Here is a 22,323-nt window from a genome sequence, read left to right as displayed (position 1 = left end):
GATTAAATAATTTACATGTTAATGACATAAGGTCATAGTTCACAAAAATAATTGTAGCTATCAAAATCTTGAGAATACTGTCTACTCTGTGGGTTCAGCCAATCTATGGTGATAAGAGGTATAGGGTACGCATGCGTAAAGTCTGCCTCGGGCAGGCGACGAGCAAAAGCGGCAGAGCACGGTCACGCTTGCGTGTGTCGCCATCGATCCGAGTAGCTTCGCGTTCATACCCGTCGGCCGCCGTCGCGGCGATCCGCCTCGCCATGCAACCCCCGCCGAGAAAGGTAAGCCCACCGTTGTTAAGTTCACGGCTACGACAATGACTGCCCTCAAGACCGCGACTCCCTCACAGAATTTAGCGCAACACCTACACCTACTAACTGGTCTCGTTTCTTGGCATCGACGATGAAAGATTACTAGCACACATCCAGTTTTTGGACCCTCTTTAACAATCAATTATTATGTAACATGAAAAGGAATTCCATTGTGTATTAACTATAGCAATAATGTTTATTATGTTTCAATGAGATCGTTGCGATGCATGATTGAATAATTTGCACATCCTTTAGTTTAATAATGGAAGCATTTGAGAAGGTAGCATCATGTCCATATTCGTGCTTACTTACTATTTGCAGTTTTTATTTAGTAGTTTGTAAGTAAAACCCATTCAGCCCTACAACAATAATAAATGAAGCGTAAACTTTTAATTTAAAAAATAATTCTTATTCACGACAATTGTTTGTACTTATGTATTTAAATATTACGTTTGTTTTTTTTTTTGTATATGATCGAAAATTGAACTGAGTGTATTTTAGCACTATGAATATGAAATGTATTAGAATATTAATGCAGTAATAATTCTTTAGTTTTTCAAAATTGTGAATAGTAAAAATAAATTTTAATAATTTCTGGAGAAATAATAAGAATTATTATGTAAACATTTTTTCATTGCAAAACATTACAGTACACACTGAAAATTAAAAACAGGTTATTCGTAATTGACTGCTTATATTTTATGTTTATAAACATTATAAAAATTATGAAGTTTGACCAAAGGAAAACTAACTAGTTAAGTTAATTCTAATTAAATTTATTTTAAAATGGGACAATCTGTTTTAAAGCCCTTAATAATTTTAACAGGCATATTGCAATTTTATTGCTCTTTCAACATTCAAAATTAGTTTTTGGGGGTACTTTATTCATTTTATGACCGTACTAAGGACATAATAATATAAAAGTCCAATTCCAAGTTCCTACGTATTTCGTAAAAGGAGCATTATTTTAATCTTAAAAAAAAGTCAATTTAAATTTTCTGGGATCAATTTATATACAATACCAGTTTAATATGATTTACAAAGGAATATCCTGGAAAAAATTCTCTTGAAATAAATATAAAATGTAAAGAAATAAATAAATGTAGGTACTTAATTATAATTCAGAAGTTTGAGAATACACAACAAATCGCAACTTAATACAAAAATGTTTTTGTTAAAAATAAATGAACAAAATTATTATTTAAAAAGCCTTATAAGTGCATTATTATTAAGTGAATAAACCTTTTCAAAACAAGGTCGAGCTTATTATAAATACCTATACAACACCGCTCTTTTACTTCACCTTTGTTAATTTTTTGGAAGTGCATCTTATTTTTACTTTTTTCGCTTTTTGTACCAGATTTTTCACCGCCTTGACTTATTTTGTATCGTTCTTTTTTATTTTAAAGTTTACTTTTTTATTTTTATAGTTGACTTGCAGTTCAAGGGTCATTCATTGTCTCAGAAATTTTTGGTTTGCTGTTTCATTTTCGTTATATTGTATCTAACATTTTTAATACAGCTGAACAATTATACAAGAGTTTAAATGCGAAGCGCATAATAGGTAGATATATACCTACTTACCTATTACAATAGCGAAATTGAAATCATACTTATTATAATATAATTACAACTCAATTAATTATAGTGAGGTTAAACTTAGACTCAGAAAAGGCTGTACAACGTACCTACCTACATGTCTTTTTATTTTTTACAAAATCAAGGGATCAAAATTGTTTTTTCCGTAGGATTCCTATAGGTTATGATAAACACAGGTACTGTGTTAGTTAAACAAGGTTATGAAGGTATAAAAATAAGGTTTATCTTAAATCTTTTTTTTAATGTATTAAAAAAATATAAAATAATAATAGTTAAAAATATAAAATTGACTTATAATGGTTCTTTAGTCCGATCATTTTGAGCAAATCAAATAAGATTAGTGAATTCTTAAACACATATGGAAACAGGGGCCTTAGACAAACGTACGTAACGCCATGGAATAGAAACTGCTAACGCTAATTATTGACATAAGCTCATGACATTTTGGTAATGGTTCGATCACACTACCAACGACGCAGACGACCACGACCAAAGTTCCAATCTTGCCGAAATTTGTTCAAAATCAATATTAAAATCTCCCGTCATTCTGGTACTCAGGAATAAAAAAATTCGAGGTCAATTAATAAAAAGAAATAGGGTTTTTTGCGATTTTCGCCGAGACGGTAAGTTTATCATACAATCACCTGAACCAAAATTGTATATAATCTAATTATCTATAAAAAAGGTTAAATACATTTTTTTCTAGGAGCCACCGTTTCTATGAAAAACCTGTTTGTTTATCCATTGATCTCAAAAATTTTTTTTCCAAACACCAATACGACAGGAAATTCTTAAATTTCATTTTTAATTGTGTTTTGCACAATTTTATTTAATTGCGACTGGATGAAAATTTTGTTCGTGGTCGTCGTTGTCGTTGGTAGGGTGACCGAATCCTTATGCAAAACATCATACGCTTATGTCAATTTCTATCGATAGCGTATTCTATTCCTTGGCGTTTTGCCGTTTGGCTAAGGCCCCAGTTGTTTAATCCTTTTAGTAACTGGCTACATTGTCCTCAGAGTAACTACACGAAGTTTCTGAAAAATCTACACTCTGAACAAATCGCCAAACTTCACGCTAAGAACCAACATGAGTGTGATTTGCTTGAAGATCTCCGCACCTACACCATCAAGCGCTCGGCAATTGAAAAATCATATTCCGAGGTAAGTAATTAAAATAAACAGCAGTTTTACATACATTATACATGATATATATGATTATAATTATTATACCTAATCATATATATATGTCGTGGTCATATCGTAGATTTGATCATATCATGAAATGATCAAATCTACGATATGACCACGACATATACATAACAAATGATTTTAAAGATATAAGCAAGTCCTACACGGTATACTTTCGTGACCGTAGAACATACGAACGGCCGCGGCGTAGCACTCTATATTACTCAAATTGTAACTATATTATGTCGGAAAGATATAACAGAATCATACGAAAAAAATAGATGTTAAATACAAAACATTTACTTATTCCTTCGAAGGTTCAGTACTGTTATTTATATATTTAACGCAAAATAAAATTTATAATAAAAACATCACATTATATCATTTCCATCAGAATACTTTTTACTTTTCTTTTCATCTGCTTTCCACAATTGCAAGACGAAAAATCATATAACATGTTATTGAATCTTAAACATAAATACGCTATTGAAATTGAAAAGTAGGAATATTATATTTATACGTATATGGATTCGCTGCAAAGCTCGTAGCGCTTCTACGAATTCATTTTCTCCATACTTATTGGATTTCTATCAATGGATTTATATTTTCTTTATCAAAGTAAATACAACAAAATATTATCTTTATTATTCCAGCATTAATAAAACATAGCTTAGTCTAAAGGTAACGGGAAATTAAATTTTACACAGGATTTTACTTGAATATATTCCTATTTTATGATTGTAACAGTATCGTAAACATATCCAATAGAACAATAATAATTAATAAGGATAGGAGAATGACCTTTTAGTTATCTAATATTATTATCTTAGTTTTTACTTATAAACATTGAAACTTATGAAAAATTATTCGTATACGTGCAATCAAACAATTCAGATTTCAGACAATTCAAGACAATGCAGTCCTAATCTTAAACCTCAAAGAAAAAAAAAGTCTATAGCCTTTTGTCGTTTGAATTTATTTCATCATAATATTATGTATTACAATATAATATTACATACAAGATATTACAACATTGCTTGTAATGTTTCATTCCTAGGCTCTATTGAAAATATCTTCTGCATACCTGAACAAGAAGATACCTAATATACCTGATATTAAGGTGGATGGAGCTGAAGAAAAATGGTAAGTATTTTCTTTATAATACAGCTAATAAAATTTGTCACGAGGTGATTTTTTTCTAGCGACGTTGTTTTGGATAATGGTACAGTTTATTTTACTATTTAACCTGCACTGCCACGGGTCATTTTCCGCTTTTATTGCAACTATAATCCTAGTATCTAAGCCTATTTAAACTTAAACTATTTACATATTTTTTAACATTATCAAAGATACAGATGGGTACCTAACGCTAGTAAGTTAATCTGGGTTATAAACATGATAATAATGTGAAAAAGTTCTTCATTCCGTGCAATAAAAGTGTGCGAAAGGTTGAAAGGAACATCTAATTATATTCTTTCATGGAGCGATACTCAACTACACGATGGGCTAAGACCTGAGTAGATAGCTATAGAAATAATATTCGAAAAACATAACATTCACTGAGGATGAAAATGTTTACCTCACATATTCTATTCCAAGTATTATGAATGCTTCTTTTTACAACCTGTATTGGCAATCGGTAGCTTAAAGAGTCCTTTACAAACAAATGACGTATGTTTTAAATTTTTGCGCATTGTATGAGTAGATTAATATGGGTAAACCAGAATCTGATGGCAATTAGGGAAATCAAAATTTTGAGTGTGCAACCCTGGGGAAAATGGACTGAACGATCTTGATACTGCTTATTTTTTATTTTGTCCTCAACATCATTAGTCACATTACATAAGTGAACAATACTGTACTTAATAATGAGATATCCACTTAATATTATGTAGGCACATACTTATTATAATATACATATTACTTTTATTTATGTAATACATAATATTATTATTTACACATACCTATATTTGTATATTCATTATCATTATGCCATGTAAAAATATGGATGTAAGGATAATGCAGATCAAAACTAGATAATGCTAATATTTTTTTTTATAAAATAAAATAACAGTAAAAGAAAACTATGTTTATTTTCGTAAGTATTAACAGACAAATAATTATAAAATTGACTTGGACAGCTTGGACTTGTCGCATAGCCGTATTGGAAACTCCTGTAATAAGTTTTCATAAAATTATATTGTAATCAACAAACAATATTATAGTTACCTACTTATAATATTTTTAATTTTTAGTATCAAAACGGGTAAGTCCAATTTACCAATAAAATATTCAAAATTGAAAATTGTGATGTGTTTGACCCTTCTTCATCGAATGTTTTTCTATACACATTATAAACAACACCTCTTGATTGTGATCGCAGCGGCTTTTGCGACATCTTCGAAGATTTTTTAGACAAAATCCTAAAAATTATTCAACAATTGCAAAGAAGAAAATAATTTGACAACCATTATGATAGTTGTCAAATAAAATTGCCATATGAAAATCTTATATTTCTTAAATATAAATATGCCATCAGATTCTGGTAGACCTATAACTATTTACATTGGTACGAAAGAAAATGTATAAAACTTTTGACTATGGCTAATTGAGTAGCAAGCAAAATGCATGCATGATCGCGTGGGCGAGCGTGGTCCGACGTGTCATCTGTCATGGAACGCAACGTTGACTTGTTTGCGTACGTATCCCATCTAAAACCATTCACTCGAAGTAATCGTGTTCAACAGTCTATCACATCCCTCTTGAAGTGTAAATTTAGCTTGGGCAAACATTGTTTTTCCATTAAATATAGGTATTTATAATAAATACCGAGATACGAACTATATGAACTCCGAACAGTACCTATCGAATCTCGAAAGTAGAAACTAGATATCGTGAAATAATACTAGAGAATATTTGGTCTAGACGAAAATAGATTTCCATTAAATAAATTCCCTAAACAACTTCTGTGCATTAGTGTCAGCGTGGTTGCAAATTTCGTAGCGGATATATATTATTTATGTACCTACGTGAATGTGTGATCATCATAAAAGATAGGAAGTTACACATCGAGCGCTTCTTAAGCAGTCCCTGCGGAGACTATTTTTTTAAAGCTAATTCTTAAAGAAGCTAGAGTTAAGTCTTAAGGAAGAAACTTATAGCTACCCAATATTATGTATTTAAGTTATCTAAATAGAGATGCCTATTCATTTCAAGTCTATATTTATATCTGAAATTTCGTATTATTGTAAACAATGAAAGACTTAATGAGGAAAGCAAGAAGCTACAGTGATTTCCATCACATTGCTGTCTTCCAGGCATACAAAACAATGACCTCCTAGCCAATGTGACTTGATGAATACGATCCATACAAATCTATTATATATATAAATGAAACCCGTTTTTCTTGGTCACGGCATCATGCGTGAACGGGTGGACCGATTTCGATAATTATTTTCTTTAGGTATTAGTTATATTCCATGAAGTGCGAGGCTGGTTCTTCTGTAGAGAAAACGTTAATATGTACCACGGACGAAGCCGGGGAGGTTTATAAATCTTTTTTATTAATGAATATATTTATACAATTTTCAATAAAAACGTTTTACTTTTCTTTCAAAATGCTTAGCCATAGAAAAATAAACTTATCGTTTATATTGAAATACGTCTCTAAAAATTTAATATTGGCAAAAGCTTCCTGTTGAACTAAGCAAATACCAAAAGCCAACGGGTCTATGTCTAATACTTTAGTCCAAATAGTCAAATACTTTCCCCAAATAAATAGAGCCAGCGGAGTGTGATGTCATTTCGGTCTACACAAATAATTTTGAGCTGCTATTACTTGATCTTTCTTGGTTTTTGCTTTTTATTTTAAATACTAATCGACAAATGTGACAGAGATGTGAGAACCTAAGTACTACAATCAAAAAATTAATAATATTAAGTATATAATCAATAGGTACTTACGTTTTATTTTTTTCGCATCTCCAAATACTCATATATTAATTAGTAAATTTTAAAAACTGTAGATGGATAAAATGAATTAGGTCATATTAAGATAATATATAGAGTAAGATAATATCGAGTAAGATAATATGGAATCCACAGATAATAGGATATCCTAGATTCGTTATTTAATACCCGATGGAATCGCTATCGCTTCAATACCTACGTATCGTCACTATTTCAAATTTTTTTAGAAATCATCTAAAAAGGAAGTTTCACAAGTATTTTTCTTATACATAGAATATAATTATATGAATATGAGTCAGACATAAAACATTAGGGGATTATTTTACACGAATAATAAATACCTAATTTCAATAATTTGTTTCCCGTGTTTAGATTTTTTGGGTATTAATACTTTGGCTAAATAAATGGTTGGAATATAATATAAGTCAGAAGTACAGTACGATTCACGAAAGATGACCATAAATGGCGCCCGTCTGCGCATGTTCACTCACGAAGAAAAGACATAAGACAAAACATAGAGACAAAATAATATTTTAATGTTGGTCAAATAATTTATTTTTTATATTTTATTTAAAATTAAATCCGCCCGCGCCTTACCTCGCACCTCCATAGGGACCTAAAATATGCCTTCTGCGCCGTGGTCATCTTTCGTGAATCTTACTGCACCTAGGTAAATAACGGGAAACAGTTTCTGTTACGTAAAGTTTTTAAAATCGATACCTACTTTATATTTCATGATTATTAAAATGCTAGGAACATGTGGAATGTGTGGCGAACTGTTTTGGAAGAAAACGAGAAGTTAGCTCGCGCCCGCCTCGCCGCAGTCGAGGTTTTTCAACAGCAAATCGCCGACGAAGCTAAAGTGTTACGGCAGCATAAGATGAATGTTGCTAAGAAGGTAAGAGGAAGTTTCAGCTCTTTTGATTAAATGGCCTTTCTTAATGAATTGAGGATTGATAGTTATGATGATAAAGTGTTTTTTTAAAGCTGATATGCAAATACTTATGTACAAAATTCATATATTATTATGTAGGTACATCAGCATAGGAAAGTAAAAAATTTTAAGAATATCTACCCACTCATATAATCTTACCTCAAATTAGAATTATGTAGGTTTCGTGGCCCTGTTATCCTACAGGCTACAGCCTTAATGTATTGTAAAAACGTTACTAAGTGTAACGGTTAAATCCAGCTGAATTTCGTGGAAATTTAGATTTGATACTTTTGCAGAATAATGTTGCCGTTTTTTAAATATATATATATATATATATACAGGTACCTACTCTTATTTGAGGCTGGGTTAAAAATTTTCTAATGGAATATTTACAACCTCGGCTTGAATAATTAATTATTATTCTATCAATAGAACTTAACAAAAGTCAGCGCTAAATTAAATTAAAACTTTTACAACTGAAATAGATGCTACAACTCTACGGTCTACCGCGTCGGAAAAGTTAGGACTTACCGTTGGTTTTATTTATGAACTTCGTTAGACATTGCTATAAATGGCACAACCTTTCCATTATTAAATTGGAGTTGAAGATTCCTATTCTAGGTAATGTCAATCACAGAGAAATTATAAACAATTGATAATAATGTAGTTTCCATTAGATTGATAACTTAATTTTCATTAAATATAAGTAGATAATATAAATAGCAATCTTTGATATTTTGAGTAGGAGGATAGTAGATTTACTACCGCAAAATGTAATAATTTTCCTTATAAATGCCTATCATCTATACATATAATAAATCTGTAGAAGGGTCAATCCTGTACATTGAAAATATTGAAAAAATAAATAGCAGGGGGTGTTACTGGATCGATACCAAACCCAAATATGTGATTAAAAAAATTTTTGTCTGTCTGTCTGTCTGTCTGTCTGTCTGTCTGTCTGTATGTGAAGGCATCACGTGAAAACTAGCGGTTCGATTTCGATGAAACTTGGTATAATTATACCTTATTATCCTGGGCGTAAAATAGGATACTCTTTATCCTGGAAAAATACGTAGAAAAAAAATAATCTTAATTTTTCAGTTTTATCCATAGACGTTGTTCCGTAGAACCGCGAACACACGTTGCGTATTATTATAGGCCTAGCCGTATTTGGGAATTGGGTCCAATAGATATTTATAAGATTTTATTGTCAGAGGTACCTACTCAAAATGGAGAAATAAAACAATCCACGCGAAGACCAACATCCGCGCGGACGGAGTCGCGGGCGGAAGCTAGTTACAAATAAAGTTCGTTGTAGTTGCCAATTAATGATCAACTAAGTAACTTTAGACTGTAGACTAAGTATTAACAATTCTCATTAAAATTGTATCTTGAAACATGTCTAAAAGTTTTCATTGCATAATTTTAAATAATCATCAACATCTCTCATCGCAAAATTGCAGTAAACACAAAAGTTTTGCCACGTTTTACATTTCGCTAATTCAAATATATAATTAATGGTTGATAGAGCACAGACTTATTGGCTCAAGCTCACAAAGAACTTCAACTCACTGTTCTGGACGTGGATAAAAACAAAAAGCTGTATTTTGATGAGGAACACACAGCTCATGACGTGAGGGACAAAGCTAAAGACATCGAGGAAAAGTAAGTCTTAACATATAAAGTCAATCATCTCCCTGTTTATACTTACATTTTTTTAAATTTGATTCAATGATTCTTGTTTTATCGTCACAAATATTCATGCGTCTAAACAATTTTAGGCTGAAAAAGAAAAAGGGATCTTTCTTTCAATCAATAACATCGTTGCAAAAGAACAGCGCCAAAGTCTCTTCTCGGCGGGATCAGCTTGAAGAAAAATCAACGGGCGCTAGGAATGACTATTTGTTGAGCATTGCTGCAGCCAACGCTCATCAGGTTATTTAATTTTCTTACTTAGATACTTAGATCATCAATAGCTTAGATACCTATTTGAAAAGGCTGCAATAATTAGTTTATGCAAAGAACTTCCATCATAAATTAGCTGTCTTATTAGTTGTCGCCATTCTTCATAGAGAAAGAAAGAGTTATCATACCATATCTTTGTTTATTTAACATATTAACTCAAATGTCGGGCATTGTAGTTATGAAGTTTGTTTGTTGTTGAATACTAGAGTACTTAGAATAATTCAAACAGTTGTCCATTGTTATGAACATTGAAATTATACGAATGACTTATTTGACTTAGGTTCAAAAGGCGCATGGTTACGACTTAACAGTGTACTTAGAATTTATAAATTAACTTCAACGTCCGTCTTAATCTTGAAATTAAAATTCATTCATAGACTGTTTAATAATAATACCATACCCTGAAAGTTTATCGTTAACAGCACTTATATCAGACGCGAACTCTTAAAAGTTGCAAGGATATTGAATGTTTTCAAATTCTATTCAGTAAGACAAAAAAAGTAAAGCGCTATCTTCCATATTATATGAATAGGGTAAACGCAGGTATTAACGACCCCTCTAAGGCAATTTCAAAATCAACCATATTTTTTAAGTATACTGGTTCTTCTAAAGATTTATAATTTCATTTTATATGCTAGTGTTATGTATAAAAAATGTATTTATTGAAGCAAATACATTCTAATAAAGGATTATCTTGTAAAAAATAATATACAATGTGACTTAGTCGATTGTTGCTATTACCGACCCATAAAAACGGCTGTGAAGCTATTAACGATTTTTATGCAGCTGTTCCCGATCGTATGTGAGAGGAAGCCTTTTTCCAGCAATGGAATGTATAGAAGCTAGTGATGATGATGATTACCGATCTTAATAAAATGAAATAAAAATGCAAATATATTCGTATTTTTTTATGGTAGTTATTTTTAATAAAACAAATGAGTACTTCTTAGTAATGAACTAAATAATTATAAACTTTTAAATTAATCAACATAATACTATTAATATATTATGTACATATATTAAATTAAGGATTTCAAACTCTAGGATATTTCGTTATGCTATTTGATTGATTGCTTCGGCGAGTTGTGTTTTACTGAATACTTTTCGCCGCTTTCGTGGCTCCATATTTCTGAAAAAAATATACCTAATTATATGTTTTATGTTAATTTAACCTAAAAAAATATAATTTTTAATAGGCACCTATTATGTCACAAAAGTAATAAAAATATATTTGCACGCTCAATTACGAGCAGAATGTTTAAGGATCAATATTATCTGTATATACAAACATCTTTATTCTACATTCTGCAAATAAAGCAATTTGAATTTGAATTTGTAGATGAGAAACTAAACAATCTATATTCGATCGGTAATAGCTTCCTATAGTTGCTATTGCCGACCCACATGGGTCGGTATTAAAGTATGTAAGTATAAACCTAAATTGTATTACCGACCCATAAAAAAATGGTTATTTTAATTCATTTGACCATCAGACTATAAAATAGATTATAATTGATTAATGTCATACAAAATATGAACAAATGCATATTGTTTAAACAAAAAAAAAACAATGATTTACTACTGTAACTATTCGATAGGGATCCTCGAAAATATCATAACTTTGTATAAATTGACAACGCTAAAAGACACAACACTAGACAAAAAAGTTTAGTCGCTAATAGATTTTTATGAAGACTCATAGCTTAGATTTAAACTGGTCCATAAAACCACTTGTGTTAGTGTGATATAATAACATAAAAGAAAATAAAACAAAAAGTTACGTTGATGCCATTGCCGACTTACGGGTCGTTGATACCTGCCACGACTTAAACTGGTGAAGCTAACACCGTCCCATTTTAATTTTAAGTTTTATCGTTTCAAATTACTTTTTATTAATAAAATGTTGTAAGAAATGAAAAGTTGACACTTAAATGCATTGACATTTAGTAATATAAATTAAAGTATAGATGTCATTTGTTTGTAAATGTCTTAAAAAGATACTCACAGTACTTACCCGAAGGAACAACGGAACAGTACGACACGTCCTGCTTCCACGCTACCCCGCAGCAACTTACGCATTTTAACTCTTTTTTGCTCAGTTACTCACTCTAACGTTAAAGTATACGATGCTCAAGTAATACATTCGTGTATAACTTTGCCTACCTATAGCTAGAATAGTTCTGGAAACGTTTAAATTTCGAATTACTTTTATAGGTCGGTAATACCTTCAGATTTTCGATGGGTCGTTGATAGCTGCGTTTACCTTATTAAGATTTTTTTTCCCAGAACCGTTATTTTTTGGTGGAACTGCAATCATGCATGCAAAGCATGGAAGCTGCCGTATATGAGAAGGTATCTGAGTTTCTGACCTTGATGGGTCGAACAGAGTTACTTACGTGCTCCGCCACTCAACATTCTTTCGGAAAAATTCGGGATCAAGCACAACAACTCACCAGGGAGTACAATTTACAATGTCTTTATTTGTACTATCCAGTTTTGAAACAACATATTCAGGTATACACCCATGTTACTTTCTATTATTGATCTATTCTGAAATTTATGACGGCCTAATAAAACTATTGTTTGCATGATTAGTATCTACCGTATTTATGTAATTTATTATCATTGTGATGCGAACAATTAATTAATTGTTGACTTGATAAAAGCATTTAACATAATTATTATGTTAAATGATTTTATCGGATTATATTCAATATTGATTATATTCAATATTTAGACATTTGATTTTGTAGTATGATTTTGAACCCTGTGACAATGATCCTATTGATACGGTTACAATGGAGCATGAAACTGTTGCACAAACTTTGGCTCAAGAAGCTCGTCGTTGGGCTACTAGAGTGGTCCGAGAGACAGCTCTCGTAAGAGATGCTACCAGAAAATTACATTTGTATCAAGCTATGAGAGATGCTGGTCAAAAGGTTGGTAATAAATAATATAAAACAACATTAAACACTATGAAAACGAACATGACATTTTAATTTTGATACAATTTTAAGGTTGATCCGAATGACCCAAATGGTCCAGAGTTAGAGGTCCGAATGGACGAACTTCGCACAAACATAAGACGCTCTGAAACATCTAAAGCTAAATACGAGGCTAGATTAGAGTGTCTCCGAACTGGAGGAGCTCCTGTCGACGAATGGCTGAAAGAAGTCGATTTGTTAGCTGTTCAAGAAACATTGCCGCGAAGCAGCAGTCTAGTCAGCGTCAGAACCGATGCTTCTGGTGCAGCTGTAAGTGATAAATTGTTACTTGCAATTTTTTGTCTTATTCCTGAAATATATTTTGTTTCAATTTTTACTTTTGTTGTAATTATTTGATTAATGGATTTTTGTAGGACCAACCCAGTTCGGATTCATTTTACGATAGTGACAATACTGAAGGTGAAGCTGCCACAACTTCAGCCGTCGCTACTACGTCTGGACATCAACGAACTACTTCTGATTCCCAACATGAAGATGAACATGAGGACGATGAAGACGGTAAAATATTTTACATAATTAGGTTAATTTGCAAGTATCTTATAATAAATGACAATTGTTTGCAGCGGAATTGGAAGAAGATCGTATGCGTATAGAACAGCTTACCGTCGGCTGGGATGATCCCACACAAGTGAACTGGGGTGAATCGGAGCCTGAAACAACGGCACCTCCAGCTGAAACTATTGAACCACCAGCACCTCCGCTTTATAAATGTACCGCTTTGTACTCATACACGGTAAGCTATCATAATAGATAATAGAATTGGAAATAATTATTTATCGAATATTTAATGAGTAAATCATTGACTTGTTTTTATAGGCACAAAATCCAGATGAATTATCTATCATTGAAAATGAGCAATTAGAAGTCGTTGGAGAAGGTGATGGTGACGGTTGGCTTCGTGCTCGTAACTATCGTGGCGAGGAGGGCTACGTGCCACACAACTATTTGGATATTGACAGGGAACAGGTAAGACGATAACAATTACAAATCCTCGACATGTTTCCTTTTAAAAAATTAACTGTAAATTGTTCCCTTTTAACTTTGGTTACTTTCAGGCTTCAAGCGCTCCAGGATTGGTAACACAGATATCTTTCTCATCTGTTGACTACACGGTAGAAGGTGAAGATGCTGACGTAGTGCAATCCCCAGATCAAATATCTGTTATTTCAGCACCGGTCACCAAGCCTGAAGAACAAAAAGTTGAACAGCATCAAAAACCCGCTCAAGCTAAGGAAGTATCGCTACCAACTCTCGGTTATTGCTTTGCACTTTATGATTATGATGCCGAAGCCTCAGATGAACTCAATCTTGAAGAAGGACAGGTACGCTTATTGTAAATTCAAAAATAGTGTTAGTATTATTTTAATATGCCTTAATTAAATTATACTTTATTTGTTGTAGATTATCCGTATCGTCTCCCGAGATGCACATGGTGTTGATGATGGATGGTGGCGCGGGGAAGTTAACGGCGTTATAGGAAATTTCCCATCTTTGATAGTCGAGGAATGTGATGAAGTAATGTTTATTTTTGTTGCATCATTATTGTTAATTTTATTCTTAAAAGTGGATGACGATATAAATTTGTAATTTGGATATACTTCCAGAATGGAGAACCATTGAGTGGTGCGGATGAGGACTGGACTCCGCCGGATTCAGCTCCACCAGTGTTTGCTTCTCCTCCTGGATCCCCAGGTGGTGGCTTTAATGATGACCGTAAGCGTTCAAGATTATTTAACTTTACTTTCTTCTATTTTATTCTTGCACTAGTCTCTCGTACTTTGACAACATTTTCCTTGGTTCTTTTCTAAAGACTTAATTTTTCCTTACATATTCCATACGTTTTTCCTTCTAAAGACTTAATTCAATTCGTTTTGAATTGTCCACGTACGAGTGACGAATTATGTCGGTGTCTTGCAGCGCAGTATTGTATATTTCTGTATTGTATCGTACAATCATAGTGGCAACACATTGTGCCGTATCTCACGCCATAGATAGCTTCTTGGCTGATTGGGTAATTGGTTGTGGTTTTTATTCCCAATTGGCATGATGTGTTTTTAATAATGGCACGTTTAAAGATTCTCGATAGATTTCGGTAGGACAATCGGCGCTACAAATCACAGGTCCATTCGTAATCGCTGTAATTGCATGATATTCGTAATTTGCACGAAATTATTACATAGAAATAACTGTCATATTTAATATGCAATTACGCAAATAGAAAAGAACAGATTTCCATTGTTTGATCAAATATTACATAGGTTAGTTACCGGACAACGCGCTTTAGAATTATGAAGACTATAATATATCCTTATTAATTTCTTTTCTTTTGCTTTTTCTTACCTTCTACACTTGCTCCAACTTTTAATTAAAACTACTATATACATAAGGGATCAAGAAATTAATTGCTTATCAATTTATGAAACGACACAACACACAAATGGCTAAGTTTGTTGCATCGTCACCGCTTATCTATACCTTTTGTCAATAACATATTTATGACAAAAATAGAACAAGTTAGAGAAATGGATATATGTGCCTGTAATCCGTATAAAAATGGCACTGAACTCATATGAAATTCATACTTACTACGAAAGTAACCATGGAAACAGCTTGCTGAAACATTTGCCCTTCTTGGACGCTGCTAGAGGTCGAGAATGAAAACAACAATGTAAAAAGTGCTGCGCCTCCTGCTGATCCACCGCCACCACCACCAGCAGGCATGGGTGACTCTATGGACAGTCAACCAGATTTCAGCTTTAATCTAGAACTAAGTAGGAATCAGCACGATCAGTACGACACACAATTTTCGCCTCAACAAGGTGGCGCTCCTGCTATAATCGGTAAGTAATGCGAACAAATAATTTTACATTCGTTTACATGATTGGTGATTCCAAAATGCTTCAAATGACTAATTAAAAATGAATAACAACTTGCAATTTTTCGATCGATTTATTAATAAGGTAAAATGAGCTTGGTTTACTTATTAAATAATAAAGGAAACCTTGTGTCTGTGACCCCTATATCTGAAAAATAAAATAGGTAGATATTTTGAGCGCTAATATTCCAACGCTACAATTTGAAGAAACCCATTGATAATGTATGGCGCAAGTATGGCGCAATCTTGGCGCAATTTATCCTGACGTTAGTTTCTGCTATTATGACATAATAGGATTACAATCTTATCTATTCTAGGAGGTAGCAACGTTGACAAGTGAGCATTTTAGTATAGTTGGTTCTTTGATATGCTGTTCCTCTTGCTATTTCGGTTACAGTCCGGGCTGTCTGGCTGGCCCCAGTGGTTGCGTTTATTAGTGCGCATCTTATCTGCACAGGAAAATATCCTTAATTTAAAGTCATTTTTTAACGCGTAATTTTTAATCGTTTGCCTTTAGATAGATCCATTAGACATACATTTTTTATTGCAAGAGGTTTTTTTCGTTGTTAAATAGGTGCCAGACGCAATTTTTATTTCAAAATAATTAAAATATCATCGAAATAAGTGAAATTCCATCAACATGAGTCCCAGTGAAGGATAAGTAATCACTGTGTTACTTATACTATATATAATATTCATTTTACTATTTACAGTTTTTTTGCAACAATCTACCATATCGCCTCCTTTTTCCCAACGAACCTCAAATAGGACGTTAATGTAAACTTGATAAAAACCAAATATCATCAAGAAATTAAAGACTTTTTAACGGATTTTAAACGCGATTTATTCATTGTATTATTTTCCCAAGTCTTTAATTTCAAAATGTATAATACTCGCGTAAAATCAAACACTAGAAAATACAAATATCATCAAATTCATATTTATACCCAAAAGTGTAATAAATATGAAACCATCTATTAAAAATATTAGTTTACTAATTATTCAATATAAGTATTAAAAAAGGATAATATAATATAAATAATAAAGTTATTACTTACCTTTTAAGCGGACTCATGTTGATGTAATTTCACTTATTTCGATGACATTTTAGTTATTTTGAAATAAAAATTGCGTATGGCACCTATTTTACAACGAAAAAAACGTCTTGCAATAAAAAAATTATGTCTGATGGATCTATCTAAAGGCAAAAGATTAAAAATTACGCGTTAAAAATGACTTTAAATTAAGGATATTTTCCTGTGCAGATAAGATGCGCACTAATAAACGCAACCACTGCGGCCAGCCAGACAGCCCGGACTCTAACCGAAATAGCAAGAGAAACAGTATATCAAAAACCCAACTATACTAAAATGACTTTTTTTTAAACGTTGCTAGCTCCCGTACTAATCACAGTATGCAATAAATCACAGCAATAAATGGACAACTATCGTGTCAAATCTAGAATTCTTTATTTGTGAATAAGTATTATGTCGTTTACAAGTCGTTTATTATGCAATGTTTGGGTAGGTACAGCAAGTTATAAATTGTTTCATTAATTGGATGTATGGAGTTTTCATAATAGGTATCCTGATTTCGATAGTTTATATTTTTTAATAATTATTCATGCTATAATAAACTATGTTGTGTTAATTTCCCACATTTTTTCCATGCTTCAGTCGATGAGGTTCTGGGTGAAAATATTGAAGACGAGGTTTGACTTTATGTTTAAAAAATAATATTTAAATACAATAATGATGATAATGTGGTGTGCTTCGTGCCGCTATCACAATGCTTTTTATTTGCTTCTGTGTTTATATTTTGTAATTATCTACTGACGTGCTATATGTAAAGTAGGTACTTATATGCCATAAAAACGCAAACATAAATGACAATACATGAACCTACCATGGAACAATGTCTATTCTTTCATACAACTTTATTTTAATATTATTGTCGTTTATGTGTGTCTAAACTGTATCTTATATTTTGTGTGCTAATTATCTACTTATATTTAATAAGAGTAGGTATTATATATCTCGAGCTATGGTGAAATATATTGTGACTAGTTTTATTAAATATATATGTGATATATCTATATTGAGTAGGTTTGACGAACACTGTAGTTACAAATTGTCTATCAACGAAGAGTTTGTGTGTAATATAAAATATAATAATAATAATTAGTAGCCTAAAGTAAAAGTAGATAGACATTCATCTCATCACAAGCATGTTGCCTAAATAAAAGCATGGTGTGTTGGATGTAGAAACAAATAATAGCTCTACAGTTAAATTAGTGAATTTAACAGAATCGGAATGACTAATCTTTTATCAAAAGAATATTCTTAAAAGCTTCTTAATCATCTTCTGTAAAAAAACGTTAAAAGTTGCCCTGCTGAATTTGTAACAACGCTACAGCAAGGATATACATATATATGCGAGTAAAAGTGTTGATACCTAATGGGTATACATATCTTTATATGAAATAAGAATGATTAAAAATTGTTTTGATACTAGGAAGAGGAGATACCCCCCGCCCCGCAGTCGAAACCGCCGCCGCCAAAAGTTGAACTACCCACCGAAGATTGCGGCCTAGGCGTGGCACAAATAGTAATCACTGCCGCCACACCTATGGTAGAGGAGCCGGATCAACCATTCCCACCTACGGAGCCGGAGCCGGAGCAGCCGGAGCAACAGCATGAGGAACCCGAACGCCCGGAAGAGAACGACGACGAAGAATCCTCCCTTTCCGAACAGACCGCCGTGTGCTTGCGCGAAACTGATGAAGGCCACGCCGACTCTGCTCCGCACCCTGCCTCGAGCTCGACGGCATCCGAAGGCGAATCGACCGGCGCTTCCGTAGCTTCCGGACCCCCGACCGCTCCCCAATCCCCGCCCTCCGCGCCCCGCGCCGGCCGCGCCTCCATTCCCGACGAGTTGGAGCCCGCGCAACTGGCGAGGCTCACTGATCTCAAAGAATCTAATGCTTAACTTAATGAACGCTATTTTAACGTTATTCAGAACTTTGTAATACGTTTTCTACGCGTTTTCGTGAACGCAACGTCTACGCAATCGCTGTAGACGATCGGACTCTATCCGCAGGCGACGACGCGACGTTGACTGATATTTATTGACATCAAACTTTATATTAATTGCTATGTTTACTGTACAAACAGACTGCTTCTGATCGTCTACGCAATAAGACCGTTTCTCACGTTAATATTTTACACAGTACCGAATGAAATTAGTAAATTACCTACCTATACGTTCACTTACACACTGAGACGCACCGACCCTGCGTCAGTCCACAATAATAATACCTAGGCCTAACTTTGTCTGACTTCGTGTTATTTGAGACTCATACATAGATAAACATAATTTAGTACATAATTAGGTAATGGCGTTTGTAGGATTCGGTACGTTATATTTCAATATAAATTTTCCGAATGAATTCAATTCTATTAAGCCGGCTACTCACGTACCCGCCGCATGGGCAATATTGGAACAATATCGGTTGGTCGGAGGTCGGAACAATTTCAGTTGCCCCTGCTGTTGGTACGGTCTCAATGGTTATTGCTTAACGTTATTTTTTGGCAGATTGCGAAAGTCTAATTAGTTAATGAATAATATAATATTCAAATGATTACAAAGTGTTTTAACTTTATAAAAATCCGCCTTTCATTATTTGTGAATAAAATATCATCCATCATTTGAGATGACCTACTTACCTTTTAAATTAAATACTACTTACCTTTTAAAAAGTAAGTATTTAACAGTTGATGCAGGATAAATTCCAAAGGGTATTCACCCGATTTGACAAATAAATATTATAGTCAATAGTATCTGACCAGAACCTGAAGCCTTAGAACCATTTTTAAATTTTATATTTAAGTCCTACAATTCATTTTAGGGAAACCTGTTCATGTTGACTATAAAAATAATTACTATAAGAATTTCTATAAGGCTCTAAACAGCTTTAAAATTGCATTTTTGACGGAGTGGGAAGCGGTCGTGATATGTAGAGATGTGTATATACTTAGTTAATAAAATAATATAATATGTATCTAACTACATTATAACTAGTTAAATTTTGCTGTAACACAATTTAGACCCTTGATTAGTATGACGAGTAGGAAAATTACATGTTGGTCGTAATGTTTTGTTTGGATATGTAACAATGTTGGTAAATCGATAACAGTATTAAAGTATATGTTGAGTCATTTTAAGATATACGTTTAAAATGTTTATGTATATTTTTTATTATTTTAGTGATTAAGTTAGGAATAGAAAAATATGTTCGAATTTATTTACAAAATAGCCCAATTACACATTAGTTTAATTTGTCGTTAGATTTCATATTGTAGGTATTAGTTAGATGAACGATAAACGACGACGAATATGACCACCTACGATTTGAATTGATGATTTACTTATATTATAATTATGTATAAAGTTTTTATTGAATAAAGCGTTCGCACTTACGCCCGATTTTAATAATTAATCCTATCTGATGCAAAAATCGCAACAATAGATTATCATGCATAGAAATCCATTATCTGAGAAAAGCTTGTCAAAATTAATCGAAGAATTACCTTTAAACGGAGAGATCGACCGATAATATTTATTGGAGAGGAAAGCCTATCATAGATAATGTGATACTTTATAATATATCGGGCGTTGGTTAGATAAAAATTCCAACCATGACAATCGACACACTACCTAATTTAAACCTTTAAAAATTATTATACTTTTTAAAATAACCAAAATCGATAGGTATTAAATAAATGTAATAGCTGCTTGCGTTGATCAGGTAAACTAAATTTATTACTTACATACATGAATGCATTTACTCAAAGGCCAACGTGTGCGATTAGTGTTAACTGTCTCTTGACGTCCCAAAAAAATTAAAGGGTCGTGCTACCTTTTCCTTTTGTTAAAAGTGAATTACCTACACCAATAAGCTCTGCCACACAAACTATGAACTTTTGAATTTTAAGAAATTGGAAATCAACAACACTGTTACCTATTGATTTGGGACGTCTCAGACGAAAAGTTAGAATGATACAGGGTGTTACTACCTTCTCGTTTTTATCATCTTTCATATTATCACCTTTTCTTTATCATTATATCGATTTGAGTAACTAGATAGGTACTTATTGCATAAGTATCTATTAACTTTTCTTAAACTTTTGTACACATTATATAGGCGCCACTATTACCTAACATCCTAAAATTTCGTTCATATTATAGGTTGGTACCTACCTACATATCGTTAATTCAAACAAAAATTAATGACTGCTTCTTTTGTTCGTATGTAATTATCGATTAACTACCTACTTAATACTCATGAAGACTGATTATGTCATTTTTAATGTATAACTGATGGAAGGACTAATAGTGGTGTCAACCTTTTGTTTTAAATTTCATATCCGCAGCAATTTTAATAGAATTTGATTGCTTTCCTTAAGATTTGGCGCCTTAAATCTTGATGATGAACCTCGTATATTTTCCAACAAAGAAGTATCAATTCAACCTCTACTTTTGCATATTAAGTAACCCGCTAATGGTACTTACCTACATATATTAATGATTAATTATTTATTAATGTTTATATTCCAACTAATATCCTTACAGGATATAAAATATTTTAATGAATTAATGTTTGCAGTTTTATCAATGTAGTTGTTTGTTAGTATTGTTACTTAGATTCAATGTGTTAAAATTAGTACAATTTTAATGTAAGTTATTAACGTAACGACCTTCTGTAGAGTATTAGAACAGTGTCAAATATAACATAATGTTATTGTATTCAATATTCAATTCGCACATTATAATGTATTCACTTTAATTCATGTAAGTAGGTATTTGGTGTCAGATGTAATCTGCCTACAACAGGACGGTGGTACTTGCCTACACAAATCACTGTTTTATAAAACGTTATAGGTTTTGTAAACCAACAAACGTATCAAATACATCAGTGGTCAAATTAACGGCAAACTAATTAAACGTACTCGTAGGGTAAGTCATGTTATAGCTCTATATAATGTTGTATTTCCGAGTTGTATAAAAATATACCGTACCTACTTTAAAGTTGGTTGGTGACAACATTTATAATAGGTTCATATTCTATTGAAGTATATTCATAATAAAAAGTTTTATATGAAACTAATTTCACATTGGATTATCTTGAAGGACTGTAGCACTCTGTACTATCACTGTTTATATACTTATACGGTTACAGATATTTGTCAGATTACACTGAATACATGTTGTTCGTGATACATACGTTGCAATATTCTTAGTGTCTACTGTGTCTAAGTGTTGCTTTTCTTTAGAAGAACCAATTAATATTTAGATCATATTAGCCTTCAGAGTGCTGGCCAACGATATTCTACGGAATTATTATAATATACAGAAAATGCGCACTCATTATTTGTGTTTTATTTCGATTTGTTCTTTGAATATGTACCTATAT

The 22,323-nt window shown here is 32.5% G+C and overlaps 1 protein-coding gene across 2 annotated transcripts; it reads left to right on the top strand.

Annotated features, from left to right (window-relative positions):
- The first annotated feature begins 168 nt into the window (after nt 1–168).
- On the top strand, nt 169–22,278 carry LOC123705291 (protein nervous wreck). 2 transcript variants are annotated; one of them, XM_045654022.1, is made up of 18 exons: nt 169–284; nt 2,933–3,076; nt 4,161–4,246; nt 7,826–7,970; nt 9,535–9,671; nt 9,788–9,941; nt 12,258–12,485; nt 12,725–12,910; nt 12,989–13,225; nt 13,330–13,474; nt 13,540–13,709; nt 13,793–13,942; nt 14,032–14,298; nt 14,378–14,491; nt 14,581–14,689; nt 15,622–15,816; nt 17,528–17,562; nt 18,366–22,278. In XM_045654022.1, the coding sequence occupies exons 1-18, from the start codon at nt 264–266 to the stop codon at nt 18,837–18,839; spliced, it is 2,997 nt and encodes a 998-aa protein (XP_045509978.1). In that variant the 5' UTR covers nt 169–263; the 3' UTR covers nt 18,840–22,278. The 2 variants fall into 2 exon arrangements, with proteins under 2 accessions (XP_045509978.1, XP_045509979.1); XM_045654023.1 differs by lacking the exon at nt 17,528–17,562 and having other exon boundaries at nt 18,366–18,551.
- Nucleotides 22,279–22,323: the final 45 nt, after the last annotated feature.

The sequence above is a fragment of the Colias croceus genome, chromosome Z (genome assembly GCF_905220415.1).
Source record: "Colias croceus chromosome Z, ilColCroc2.1".
Lineage (NCBI taxonomy): Eukaryota > Metazoa > Arthropoda > Insecta > Lepidoptera > Pieridae > Colias > Colias croceus.
This window is presented reverse-complemented; position numbering and strand designations above follow the sequence as displayed.